The sequence below is a fragment of the Canis lupus genome, chromosome 4, assembly GCF_011100685.1.
Source record: "Canis lupus familiaris isolate Mischka breed German Shepherd chromosome 4, alternate assembly UU_Cfam_GSD_1.0, whole genome shotgun sequence".
Lineage (NCBI taxonomy): Eukaryota > Metazoa > Chordata > Mammalia > Carnivora > Canidae > Canis > Canis lupus.
Genome location: NC_049225.1, coordinates 66,017,344 through 66,032,708, shown reverse-complemented (window position 1 = coordinate 66,032,708; position 15,365 = coordinate 66,017,344). Strand labels below are relative to the sequence as shown.

At 34.0% G+C, this 15,365-nt stretch overlaps 1 protein-coding gene across 1 annotated transcript in view; it reads right to left on the bottom strand.

Moving 5' to 3' along the window:
• Nucleotides 1–15,365, bottom strand: part of HCN1 (hyperpolarization activated cyclic nucleotide gated potassium channel 1) — a 386,694-nt gene that overhangs the window by 50,140 nt on the left and 321,189 nt on the right. The window contains exon 5 of the mRNA XM_038535146.1: nt 15,046–15,192. Within this exon, the coding sequence (XP_038391074.1) occupies nt 15,046–15,192 (147 nt within the window). The remainder of the gene's footprint in view (nt 1–15,045; nt 15,193–15,365) is intronic.

Here is a 15,365-nt window from a genome sequence, read left to right as displayed (position 1 = left end):
GATTTCTCTTGAATATTTATTTACCTTATATTGGAACTGCTGGATGATAAAGTAAGCTATATTTAATTTTAGTAGATAGTACCAAAAGTTTTCTAAAATGATTGTATTATTTTTTTCACATACAAACAATATATAAGTTCCAGTTATCCTACATCCATAGTAAAATTTGATGTTATCACTCTTTAATTTTAGCCATTAGTAGGTATGCAGACATATATTATTGTCTACAAAATCTTTCTCATTGTAATTTTATCTTACTTTTTCCCAGTGATTACTGTTGTTAGGCACATCTTTATAGGATGACTGATCAGATGAATATCCTGTTTGGTGAGATGCCCTGTCAAGGTTTCCCCATTTTTTTTTTTTTTTTTTTTGTGTTGTTGGAGTCCTTTTTATAGTCTTGACGTGAGTTCTTTGTTGGGATATATATTCTAAACATCTTCTCCCCATCTGTGACCTGCCTTTTCACTCTCAGGGTTATCTTTTATTTATTTATTTATTTTTTGGTTTAACTTTATATATACAGAGTTTGGTTTAAATATATATATATACATACATATATATATGTATATATATTTAAATATGGTTTAAATATAATTTAACTATGGTTTAAATGTATATTATATATATATATATATATAGAGAGAGAGAGAGCGTACTTCACAAAGGATTTTTTAAAAGATTTTATTTGTTGGACAGAGAGATCAAGAGCGAGCACAAGAAGCAGGGGGAGCAGCAGGCAGAGGGAGAGGGAAATTAGACTCCTGAAGAGCTGGGAGCCCAATTCAGGACTCAATCCCAGGATTCTGGGATCATGACCTGAACTGAAGGCAGATGCTCAACTGTCTGAGTCACCCAGATGCCCCTGGCTGCACAAAGGATTTTTTATTAATTTTTTAAAGATTATTTATTTGAGAGAGAGAGAGAGAGAGAGAGAGAGAGAGAGAGAGAGACGAGCTGGTAGGAGCAGAGGGACAAGCAGACGCCTTGCTGAGCACAGAGCCCAATGGGGCTCGATCTCAGGACCCTGAGATCATGATCTAGCCAAAGGCAGACATCTAACCAACTGAGCCACCCAGACAACCCACAAAGGATTTATTTTACACATAAATCAGTACTTAGGAATCATGCAAACTCTGAGACCCTGGGAAAGCTTAAGCAATATTTTTTATTATTATTTTAAAAATAGTAATATTTTAAGGCAACCTGAAGCACTGAAATTCTTTACTGATAATTTAAGTATCACTGTGGAAAGTTCCATTTTGTGAAACATTTAGTTCTCCTCTATTCTGCGTTATTTTATTCTACACAAGATAGTTCTAAAATGTTTTAGGCATGTAGCTATAAATATAATTACCATCATTATAATAATGAATCATAGAGTATCTTAACAAAACAGAGCTGCTGTTACATTGCTAAATTCCTACACCCAACACACACTATATTTTTAGACTTTGCAGAACACACAAGACCTTCCTTCTAAGAACTTATGTTAGATGTCCAATGGCATCCAGCCTTTCGACTTCTATATTAACTTCAAACATAAGGAAATAAATATAGTCAAATATATATCAGTTGATACTTTATCACCTAGAACATCCTGTAAAAGAGTGCTGGTGATGTTGCCCATCCCTGCCCCTCTCAAGTTCAGTAGCCTGGACTAGTGAGAATTAGAGTAAGTGAATGTGTTAGAGTTTTGTCTTTTTCTTTTTTTTTAAGGCAGGGATAAATTTAAGAACGAACATAATAAAAATAAAAGAATATTATCCTACACTTTAAGTATTACTACCTCATTTTAAAGAAGATACTGAATAATCTGCCAAAGAGCACATGCTTGCAAGAGGAATAGCCATGGCTTTCTGGGCAACCCAGCTTTCTAACTTAGGTTTTGGGTGGATTCTAATAATCTATCTTGCTTTTGCACATATCTGGAATTACCACAAACCCTAAAGATTTTGGTGGTAATCATAAATTTGTTCTTTTGAAATTTACACATTTTGAAAGTTCAACATGAATATTTGTTAATTGGGGGGTAGTAAACTGATGGCTATGAACTTGGCTGTTTTTATTTTACAGCAATTATTTTTAAAAATCTAAATCAATGCCTTTATTTCTTGGAAAATAAAAGAAACTATTCAGGATTATTCCATGGATCCTTGCCCTCATCATGGATTTCATGTAGACAGCATCAATTAAAAAAAAAAAAAAGTCTTCAATGACCTGCCAAAGATGATGTTCTCTTCCCTGTTACTCTTCGTAGGAAGATGATAATCTTGTGGACATATTTATGGTATTTTTTACTAAAATACCAGGCTCAAATTCTGATTTAAAGAATCTGGAGCTACATCTCCAAGGGTTATGGCTCAAAATCTCTACTTTTAATAACACACTCAAAGTTATAAGCAGTCAGGTTTGGAAACCATGCTTCCTAAAATAAATATCTAAAAGTTTACATCTAGTTGAGGGAAGAAGATGTATATGTATATATTCAGTATAAAATGGTTCTAAGTAGTAAAATAAATATAGGTTAGCCTCCTCTCTCTTTCTCTGTGTGTGTGCACACACATGTTCAATCCCTGATTCCAAAACTAAATGGCTCTGTGCCCATACAAAAGTGACTCAGATTCTTCTAATCTTAATCTTCTCATCTGTAAAATGGAGATAACACTAGAAATTCTATCATAGATTATGATAATTAGCACACGTAAAGCATTTAATGAAACTCACTCAACATTACCTGTTTTTTACCACTATAACTTAAAGGTATACTAAAAAACAATATTGGTTAAGATCAAATGAATTGTGCAGACCATATATAGCCTATACTTTCAAAGAAGCAAATGCTTTAAACAAGTGCTTAATTTAGTAAAAGAATATTGAGTCAGGTTAAAAAAAAAAAAAAGTTGAGTTGGGGATTATTTATTAAAAATCAAAGTTAAGGTGAGTGTAGAGATTCCAAAGAAGAAAGTGATGAGATATTCTTAGGGCAGAGTCAATGAAATTCCCTTTTTGGTTAAAGTCAAGGAATAAAATAAAGGATTCTTACAATAAAGCTGCTCTATTGATATAATAAATTTGGAGGGTGAACTGTACATACACATTCCATTTTTTTTTTTAAGAAGGAAACACATGAGGCAATTTAAAACCAATTTTCCTCAGCATCTCCAACTGGCTTATATTGATCTGGTGGTTTGCCTTCTAAATTGCAAGATGATTGACAGCATGTGTAAGAAAACCGTCCCATACAGGCATACCTTAATGTTTAAAAATGTCCTTAATATTTATCCAAACATTGACTAACAAGTTATGTACACTTCAATTTCTTAAACTGAAAGCATTTCCCTTGATTTCTATGTCTTATTAGGGAATATTTAAGATAATCTATTTCTAAAAAAAAAAAAAAAAGAAAAGAAAGATAATGTATTTCTCTAGTTGAGATAATCTGTCTTATTTTTTACAATTTATTATTTTTTTAAGATTTATTTATTTATGGAGACACAGAGAGAGAGAGAGAGAGAGAGGGAGAGGTAGACACAGGCAGGCTTCATGCAGGGAGCCTGAGGTAGTACTTGATCCCGGGTCTCCAGGATCATGCCCTGGACTGAAGGTGGCGCTAAACCGCTGAGCCACCAGGGCTGCCCTGTCTTATTTCTTAAAAGAAACCTTTAATTGCAACTCCTAACTAATTTGAATATCAAAAACTATGTAATAAACTACAAAGCTAAGGAATATTTGCCTTTAACATGTATTTTGGGAAAGTTAAAGGGTTTAGAAATAGAAAACGGAGGATTGCTGAATTAATATAGAATGCCTCAATTTTAGTGTACTGTAGTTTTCCGTTTCATTAAAGAAGAAATTAATCAAGTATTTTTGTATTAGCAAAGAGGTGCATTTGAAAAAATCTCAGAAAGAAATGAATATACACACATCTCAAAATATATAAAAGAAAGAAATCTCTGTATTCTCATCACCTTAATAAGTCTTTTAATATGTTTATGTGTTCCCTTAAGACAATTTTTATGCACCTTAATATACTTTTAATCATAATATGCATTCAGTATTTGTTTCTCTTTTTCCTCATTTTTATAATATAAAACATTTCCCATTTTGAGACATGGTCTTCATTGCTATTTTTTTTAAATGGCCACAGGATATTTCATATTGTATTAGTCATAGTTATATTAAGAAAAGTCCAAAAGAGGTACAGAGAAGTAGTCTGCAATGGCCTCTTTAATACTGACATTTTTTTGTTTACTTGTTTTGAAATCCAGCTCTATCATTAGTTGCTAGATTAATAGTCCCTTCAGATTATGTTAAAGGTAATTATCCTAAGATCTCTGCATATACAAATGGCCAATTATGATGAAGTGGCTTAAATGAAATCTGACTGCTTGTGAAGGGTAGATCAGAACAAGACATATTTTTGGATGGACAAATTCAAACATTTTGATGTCTGTTGTTTCAGTTCTCATATGCATCTAATTTGGTTTTGAGGCATTAAATCACATTTAAGCCTTACAATATGAATGCAAATGAAGTTTGAAATTAATTTAGTCTTAGCATCGTCCCATTGATTTGCCTTCCTAGAACATGGAGACATATTGCTCCATTAGATACCAGGCAGAATGATAGCAAGTGACAGAAAATTCTCTTAACTTTCATTTAAATCTGATTATGATTATGAAGCAAAGAAAAAGAGGTAGAAACAGACCAAACAAACTAAATCAAGGAGTTGTGTATATTAACAACATACGTGTTCACTGGAGACTTTGTATCTCAGCCCTGCTGTGTGGTATTCTAGGCTGAAGCCCTGTAAAAATTTGTATAAACTCCAATAGAATGCAGCTCCAGTGGCCTGCAAGCTATAAGCACGATGTAAGAATAATTTGCATCATAAGCCTATCTGACTTGGTAAACACAGACTGATGTGAACAGCAAAAAAAGCAGACAGATGTCCAGAAATATGCTGAACTAAAAAATATTATTAAAACAGAACCAGCAGATAGTAGTGTGAAATAGAAGACAATCCTGAGAGGTGTTTGGAGAATATGATAAGACCCTATGTTTGAGAATTTAAAATACAATCCACATAAATTCATTTTTATTGTTAACAGTGATTTTATCATTAACAGTGATAGAAATAATCCGTGTATAATAGTATATGAACATGTACAAAGGACATGAGGAAATCAGGCCAGGCTCTAAAACCAGGCAGGCATCCTAAAATGCATTAAATATTCATTTATATGTTAACATTAGTTAAACTTGCAGGGAGCACTGCATGTGTTGGCAAGTGTTATGGGCTTAACATAATGCATATGCTGAAATCCTAATTCCCAGTACCTCGGAATGTGACCCTATTTGGAAAGAGGGTCTTTAAGAAGAAATCAAGTTAAAATGAATTCATTAGGGTGGGCTTCAATCCAGCCTTCCTGGTGTCCTTATGAGGAGAGGAAACAGATACTGGAGATACGTTAGCACAGAAAACAAAACAAAACAAAACAAAACAAAACAAAACAAAACAAAACATGAGAGGTCATTGGAGGAAGGCTTACTCTTTCTTGTAAGCCGAAAAGAGAGGTCTCAGAAGACTCCAAATCTGCTGACACCTTATCTCAAACTTGTAGCTTGCAGAAGAGTGAAAAAATACATCTCTGTTGTTTGAGCTACACAGTCTGTTGTATTTTGTTAGGGCAGCCCTAGCAAACAAATAGAACAAGTTAGGCTGGTAAAGTGTGGCAGGAAGAAGGAAGCTGCCCCCTTCTAATTATCTGCCAAGACACAGGGGAACCCTGGCTCCCAAAGTGAGGGAGTGGCAGCAGCAAGATATATTCATGATCCAGTGAGGGTCACTCTGAAGTGACATGGGACACAACCCAGACCCTTCAACAGCTCTGAGTTCTGGCAGGTGGAAGTGGCTCTAAAGATCCAAACCAGGGATACAAGATTGGGTGCTATTTTATAAGATTAATTTTGAAAATTTTCAATTTTCAATTTTATTTTTATTTTATTTTATTTTAATTAATTTAATTAATTTTATTTATTTTATTTTATTATTTTTAATTTTCAATTAACAATTTTATAGTATCAACCATTCCTAAGTGTGCAGTCCACACGTATGTTCACAATGCTGTTTGACCACCACCACATCTAACTCTTCCATCATTCTCAACAAAACTCTGGAAACCATTAAACAATAATCCTCCCTTCCCTCTCCTCTCATTCCCCAGTGACTTCTGTTTAATTTCTGTTGCTATGAATTTGTCTATTTCAGGAACCTCATATAAGTGGAATTATATAAAAGTTGCATGGAACTAATTTTTGAAGTCCTAGAAACAAACAATGCCACTAGGGAAAGCTTGGTGGGTGGTCGGGAGGGAAGTAATGAACGATGTTTGAAAAAATCAAGGAAAAGGCCCAGTTGGTCTGGCTCTCCCTCATTATAATAACACATTTATTTTCTCCACTCCTCTCCCTTGATATCCCTTCCACATCCTGACCAGCACTTGCTGGTCTTTTTACTAACAGCTATTCTAACAGATGGGAAGTGAGATCTCATTGTGGCTTTAATTTGCATTTCCCTGATGATTAATGATGTTGAGCACCCTTCCACATAGCTGTTGGGCATTTGAATAAAGTCTCTCCACATACTTTGCCTATTTTTTAATTGGACTACTTATTTTCTTGCTATTGAGTTGAGTCCCTTATATCTTTTGGATATTAACCTCTTATCGGATGTGTGGTCTGCAATATTTCCTCCCATTCCATAGGTTCTTTCACTTTGCTGATTGTGTCTCTCACTGTGCAGAAGCTTTTTAGTTTCATGTAGTCCCACTTATTTATGTTTTATGTTTGCTTTTGTCACTTGTGCTGTCGGTGTCACATCCAAAAAAAATCACTGCCAAGATCAACATCAAGAAGCTTTTTTCCTGTATTTTCCTCTAGGAGTTTTATGACTTCAGGTTGTACATGTAAGTCTTCAATCCATTTAGAATTTCAGTATGTAGTGTCAGCTTTCCTCTGGCAATTAACTCTACGTGAACTTTTTACATTTCTTGTATTTTTAGTAATGTACTTTAACTTTTTTTTTCACAGCTTATTTTTTCCCATGTATTTATATCTTGTCTCTCCACAAGCATATGGTAAGCACTTTGAGACTAAAGCCATATTTTATAATTTACCTTCCCATCATTCCTGAATCAATGTTTCGCACACATTAAAAAAATTGATAAATGTTTGTCTATTTGTTTTCTAGATGCTAACTTTGCAAGGGAAAATACACACATAGAGAAAGAAAAAACCTCAATTTCTTTATTAAGCAATGTGACCAAGACCAGGCCAGTTAAAGTTTTTCTAGTCTTTTGTTACTGTGCCTGTTACATGAATATCTGATAACTTATAAGATCCTTGTATAACTTTAGAATTCTATGATTCTAGCCTGTTTTAGGTAATCTTAACTAAACACATTTTAGAGGGTTTTTAAAAATCAACAAGTATATATTTTAAAAATGATTCAGAATTGCCCAAAGTAAATATGCATGCAAATTATGCTTTCTTCTCTAACAGTCTATTCAACAAATTAAAGGTCAGAAGGACAGTATGATACTCTCAGCCCGATTCATGTTCTGTGAAAATGAAATATACTGACGTCCTATATTCTACTGGGACACATGATCTGTACCTATTTTCAGCCCATGGCTCTTCACACTCCATTGTTTAAAAATAGATCAGTTCTGAACTTTGGAGACAGGCTCAGAAGGGCATTAACCTCTTCCTTGACAGTTAAGTTTGCCATTTTGCTCTAATCGAATAAGTATAAATCTGATCATGTTAAAAATAGACCTCTTTACTTTGTACACATTCCAACAGGCTCTCAGTAAGCAGAGGGGGATAGTTCACGGAGTTTTTCTAATTGGATTTTTAGTTTTAAATACACTGCCTGCTTTTGCTAAAGCTTTCATAGGTCTCATGATCCTAACATTTTAATGCCAAATTTTGATGCTAAGACATTGTCTCCAGAAAGCTGGCTGTTAAAATGAAGTAAGATCTTATCAGCAGATTGTTTGAATATATCCCAGAAAGAAGGAGACATATGATAAGGTTGGATTTGTTGTCTCTCCTATGTGTGGCCTAACACTCTCTGTCTGACCCGCTCATGGCACTTACATGCAGTTATTAATTATTTAAATTTTTGTCTCTCACTAAGCTGCAAGAGCCACAAGAGCTGGGACTTAATCAGAGTCTTCATTGAATCTTAGAAATATCAAAAATTAAATTTTACTGTGTTAGTGTGTGCCAATGCATTTCTATTTTTTTATATTTTTTGCTCATTTAATCTTTATAACAACTCTACATGGTAGTTATTACCACCATCATCCACATTAAAAAATGAGGAAAATGAAATACATACAAGTTACTAAATGGTCGGTCCCAAGCACACATACAGTAAGTTGTGGGACTGGATTTATGCATCTATTTTTATTTATTTATTTATTTATTTATTTATTTATTTGTTTGTTTGTTTATTTATTTATTTATTGGGACTGGATTTAAATGTGGCTGACAGAACCAGGGCTGCACTCTTAACCATGATTCTGCAAAGCCCCTCCATAGCAGCTTCTAATTCATTGTTGTACAACTGAAAGGATATAAATGACTATTAATGGCACTGAGAGTATCATAAAATGAATTTAAACTAAATAGTTTAAAACAATAAAACTGGATACTTCTGAGCAGCTATGGGAAAATAGGAGCATACTATAAGTGAATGGAAGAAGAAAGAAAAGTTATTTCTAGGCAGAGCAAGGAAAATAACAACTGGAGTATGGAAAGGTTTTTAGAGATTAAGTTGGGTTTTGCAGACTCAGAATTTTGACTTGATACAGCCACAGAGGAATAAAGATTGAAAATTGTAGATAATGAAAACATACAGCATAAAATAAGAGATTTAATTTACAGTGCCAAGTTTCTGAGAACCATCTTCAAGATTTTTCTCAGAATATTATAATTGTTCTGGTCCAAGTATTTTAGTTCATAGTGAAATGACAGGTTTTTAAGATGATTTTACAATTACTTCTCAAAATGCTGACAATTCTAATGGGGCCAGAGCTCATGAAACAAAAGGTAGTTTCCCTGTCCAAACTGAAATAGTGAGCCACCTCACTATTTGGTAGACAATTCAGGGTCACAGATGAAGCTGTGTGTCCACACTTGGGTTAGGCCTGGACACTGGTTCCACTCTAGAATTGTCTGGGAAGACTTGGTATGGAATATAAAAGATGTATTGTCTATTCCATTGATGTTACTGTATTATAGAAATTGGACAGAATATCTATTTACCTTCTATAATGGTACTCTATTGAAATATCTCCTTTTCTGGGGCACCTGGGTGGCTCAGTCAGTTAAGTGTCTGCCTTTGGCTCAGGTCGTGATCTCAGAGAACCTGCTTCTCCCTCTCCTTCCCTTTTGTAGTCTCTCTTACTTGCTCTCTCTCTCAAATAAATACATAAAATCTTAAAAAATAAATCTCCTCTTCTCTCACCCTGATTGTACTAAATCAGTAATGTAAAGGTCTAAAAAAAAAAAAAAGTCTGAAAAGAAAAACAACCACAAGTAAAATAGGACATTTTGGCTTATAGTAATAAAAAAAAAAAAAATCACAGAGGAATCTAAAGGTGTCAGCATCCTTCTGTTACACATGAGAAACCACATTTTTCACAATATAATTGAAAGTGATATTAGGAAAATTCTATGGCCAGAGTACTTCATAGTTCTGGGCATCACTTTTTATCTACACAAATACCACTGTTTTATTGATAAAATGCTCTCTTTGAGTTCAAATCAATGATTCCTTGAGATGATTTGTGAAGTGTGAGATCCAAACTCTCTGTACTTATTTATCCAATAAGTAATCATTAAGTATATACTAAGGACTGAAGTTATGGTGGAAATCAAGAAAGACAAAGTTCTTGTCTTCTTGGATCCAAGACAACACAGTGTACACAAGAAAAAGGCTTATGGAATGGAGAAAAGAGTTCAAGAGAACTAATTTAGGTAAACTTCTCAGGAAGGCCTCTTTGAGAAGGTGCCTTTTTTAGAGAAACAGGAACAATAAGAATGAATCAGATATTTGTTGAAGGCATATCAGCAATTTGTCCCCAACATAAGAAAAGATTAATGTATGTACTATAAACCTAGTTTATGCCACAGAAATAGAAATGGAAGAGTGCATTCAATGTAGTGTCTTTATAGTATCTACTAATAAAATTAATTTGCATATGGACTGTATGAGATTCTTGTAAGAGCTTTCAAAGGTCATGCAAGTGAAATTCCTTCTGCCATTTTACGTCTTTGGGAGTCTTCATATTAAAAAGTATTCAGACACATTGAAAAAAAAAGCTGGGATATAAATGGATAAAGTATAATATGGGCTTAATTTATTATGAATCTAGAGTAATATTCACATTCCTTAACATTGCATTTTATATTTTTAAACAATAGATCTTTTTCATATGTTTTTTGAGAGTCTGAAGATTTGACTTACCTTTCAGTTCTGTATATTCCTAAGTACCCAGACCTGTGTTAGCAGAAATCACTGCTCTTTAGTATACAGGAACATCTCAAATTAGGCTACATATTTTCATAAAAATAGGTCTTCTACACAATGAAGTATTTTAAATTAAAAGTCTTGTTGCAATATAAAATGGTGGTTGACTCAAAATTGAACATATGATTAGCAATTATATATGGCATGTGTGTGTGTATACCATGCACATCTTATATTTTTACCTTTACTCACAAAATACATATCAAATAATCCACCTTCTGCATGTTGAGTATTCTACGTTCACTTGTTTGGCATTTATGGTATCAGTCATTCAATGTCTTCTCTGCACCAGGTACTTTCTAGATACACTAGATACTTTCTAGATACTTTCTAGCAGCACAACACTGACCAAAATATGCCTTTGCCAAGTTGATGCCTTAACTTCTAAGTTAAAAAGATTTCTTGGGATCTACCACTATGACTTTACTACAGTAAGTACATAATACTCCAATTTAATAGGGAGCAAGATATATTTCTTGTTTTTATTGAACTTTTCTTCAGAAAATATCTGGCTTTTTTAGGTTCAAGCTTCATTTAAATAATGACTCCTGTTATCTCTCTGCTATGTATTTTCTTTCTTTCTTATTCTACTTGTTACCCTTCTAATAATGTCTTGTTAACTTGATATAATATTAAGTGTAGGCTTTTGCATGATTCTGATGCCAGACGAGCAAAGGCTGAAATGCAAGGAACAAATAGAGAACATTGTTTTCACCTTCTAAGGTGTTAAGTGTCTGAGCATTTAATGATTCCACTTACAAAATCTTTAACTTTATTAAGTAGTCACAACTCTTACTCTGTTTTTCATTCATAATTCTGTTAAAGGCCATTCACTCAGTAAATACTTACTGAGTTCCTACTATAACCTGTGAATAAAAATATAAAGATAAAAGCATAGTCTCTAGCCTCAAGAAGCTCATAGTCTTAAAAGAGATAAACAATAAACTGACAAATGGTAAATACAACGTGAGAGACAGAGTGGTCAGGGAAAATTTATGAAGAAGTTCATGTGTGTTAAGAGTGCTTAACGGGAAGTGGAATATAAGCTGAACAGAGAGGCGTGAAGACAGAGGGAGTAGCATGAGGAAAAGCAATGAGGCAATGAACGGCACTCTTCTTTTCCCCAGAAAATTATGAACAATTCCCTGTTGATGAAGTATTAATGAAAAAAAAACTAAAGATGAAGGCAGGGCATGGAGCATCTCATATGACATGTCAAGTAAGTTGGACTTTTTCTTGCAGGAGATGAGAGAGCATGATCAGGTTCTCGGAAGAGAGTAGAATTGTCAAACTTGTGTTTTATACTAATCAATATGGTGGCTGTGTGATGGTATGCGTTCAAGCAAACTCCCCACTCACAGGTGGGGAGACAAGTTGGGAGTGCACTTCAGATGCTGAATTACAAGATGCTGAGACTGAATTATGGTATTTGAAAATATGATGAAAAACATTGGTATTTGAAAATATGATGAAAAACATTGGTCATAATTTAGTGACTGAAGAGTTGTAGGAATTAAGGAAATCGTACATATGGTTTCATTTGGCTGTGGATAGGTGTAGGGGTAAAACTGAAAACTGCACTTTTTTTCTATTGAAGATCAGAGTAAATTAATGTGTGGCAAGAGGAAGGGTAGTTAATAAAATACACATGATTAAAAAAATGTTCTTGGTAACCTGATTTTATACTACACTGCGTTTTCAGCACAGAGGAATGCTTCTCATTTAAGCATGCAATTTTAGGGCTTTTACACTCACTTTTCTCCTGGCTTTCTGTATTCCCTCAATGACATTTTATGCAGGAATCATAACATTTCCCTGTTTCTTTGAAATATATCCTTAGTTATATAGTGTCTTCCTGTCTTTTGATAGTCTTAATCTCTGATACTATCTCTTGGATTACCTTTGTCTCCATGTTATGGTCTCTCCCATCCTGCCTTTGAACCCCTTTAACCCCTTGAGAACCCAGCCTGGTTCCAGCTCCTCATCCTCTGCCTTTCAATGAAGGGGATTTGGAATTTTTTTAAATTAATTAATTAATTAGTTAATTAATGTATTTATTTATTTATTATTTTATTTTTTTAGAAAAAGAGAGAGTAGAGGAAGAAGAGAGAGAGAGAGAATCTTATGCAGGCTCCACACCCCCACAGAGCCCAACACAGGGCTCGGTCTCATAACCCTGAGATCATGACCTGAGCCAAGGTGAAGAGTTCCATGCTTAGTGGACTGAGCCACCCAGGCACCCTAGGGGATTTGAGTTTAAAACAAATTCTATAATCCAACAAAGAGATAAAGCAAAGCATATTGATAGATATTTTTTAAAATTATTCATTATTTTATTTAAAAAAATACAACAAAAATGAAGTATGAATTGTGTTTCCCAAAGTCAAAAAGAATTATGACATTGTTATTTGAGGTATTTGTAAAGAAAATAATTTTGTAGAGAAGATTTTTGATTCCTATATTGACAAACTTTTAACTGGTAGTTTAAGGCTCAAAAAATTTTTCCAATAACTTTTAAAACATGTAGAATCTTAGGAATGGTTATAAATGGTAAGGACATTAGTTGCAATGAAAATATTTATTCAACATTTAATAAATGCTACATGTACTAGGAATTTCAAAAAAAATTAAACTATAAATAAGCCTTTGCTTTTAAGAAACTTTCAAGACAAAAGAGGAGAAGACAAATAAGAAACACTAATGATAGCATAGACAGAATGGATAAGGGGAACACAAGAGTTGTGGACTCTGCTCATTAGGGGTCAGAGAAAAGAGAAATGAAACCTAGCCTGGAAAAGAAAAGCAAAAGTGATAAATAAAGAAATATTATTTGAACTAGGTTTTGCTAACAGATGACAGACATTTCTGAAAAACATATGATGTAAGGTGAGAAATTATAATTGATTTTTGCAAAACAGCAAGTTGCACAGTTTGGCTGTAGGCCACTTTGGAACATGTAGAGCAGCAGGGAGGATAGAGCTGGAAAGTTAGCCAGGATCAGAGCACAGAAGGGCTGGAATATGAGCCTCGGGAGGCTAAATCTGATTTAACTTTGTATGTAAAGAGTGAAAGTTACTGAGTAGAGAAATGAGTAGCTTGTATTAAAAAAAAAAAAAAAAAATCTGGCAGCCATGTTTTAAATGGTAGTTAGAGAAAACAGCCCAGAGGCTGGAAGACAAACTAAAGAGACAGTTCCAATTGTCCATGTGAGAGGACTAAGGTCCGGGCAACAGCAGTGGGAAGGGAAACAAGGGCACAGGTGTGGGATGTACTGCTGCAGTGAATTGATTGCATTTGGTGATTGGACAGGAAAAACAGAAAAAGATTCAAAAAAACAAAAAAGGACTACAATTTTACATTCAAAATGACTTGAGAGAATGACTAAAACATTTGCTGAGAGACTTCAAAAGAAAAATGGTTTAGTAATGGAAGATAATGACTATTATATAGCTTACTACACACACACACACACACACACACACATATATAGGGTTAGGGGAAAATCATGTAGATTTTAAGAAAACAGCATATTAGCAAGAACTTAGAGCTCAAAATTTATAGAATTAAGGTGCAAGAAAAAAGATAAATAAAAAAAAAACAAATTCAGAAATGAAAGCCAACGGCTTAGTTATGGTTCAGGGTCAAGGAAACCCAAAAAAGAGATTCAGGATGTGTGTTTTGTTAACAGCTTAAAAAGTACCAATACGAGCTGACAGATAAAGGTTTTTTGATGAGTAACAGGTCACTGATAACTTTCCAGGAAATGATTTTGCTAAAGAAGTGGGGATCAAACCACAATGTAATGATTACACAGAAATCTTTTGAGAAGGTTGGTAGTAAAAGAAAGAAGGGAAAAGCACTGTAAGAAATACAATCAAGCCAAAATTCTTTTTGTCTAGGATGTTTGATCAAAACATTCTCCTGGGCAGAGAGAAGAATTCTAGGGAGGGGTGATTACCAAAGTTGAAGTGTTTTAATGAGGAAATAGGAGGAAACGAATTACTTGAACAAGTCAGGTTAGTCTGTAATCAGGGCCTAAGGAATAAACAGGTGAAATGAACATGGGAGGAGAAATCAAAAAGAAGATACAGAAACAGTTTAGTAAATATGAGAGACAGAGTGGAAGATGTAGACACTGAGGCCACATGAAGGACTCATAACTAGGGATACAGAGGATAAAACTGTTCTGACAATCATAGTTAGAAGAACAATTTTCCAGTACTTTTTTTCAATAATTTCAATAAGTCTGTATACAGGAGAACATATGGGAGAATAAAGGCAAAAAATATGTATCAAATATGTATCAACATTTATTCTGTGTAGTGTCATAACATGGACTTGAAGATTTGCCACAACCACAACAACAACAACAAAAAAAAAAAAAAAAAAAAAAAAAGCCATGACCATATACCATGGGGATCAAGGACTACAAATCTTACCTCTCTCAGAGGATCATTGAGTTCATTGAGAATGTTTTCTTCATCAAAGATTTTGCCTTGGTATCTGTGTTCATAGTAATCATGTATCTTCTGACGCATATCAGCTGGTAACTTATGGAATGACATGTATTGTTCCACTTGTTTGTACTGTGAGGAAAGGAAAAAGGGAATTAGAAAACATTGTTAGACTGTATGAGGAATCATCATGTTACTTGGTTGTGCCAAATTCAGTGACATTTGAATAACAAATGAAAAGAAAAAAATCCTTTGAGAGGAAGGAAACAATGTACAAGGATATAATGTATTTACTCTGCCTCACA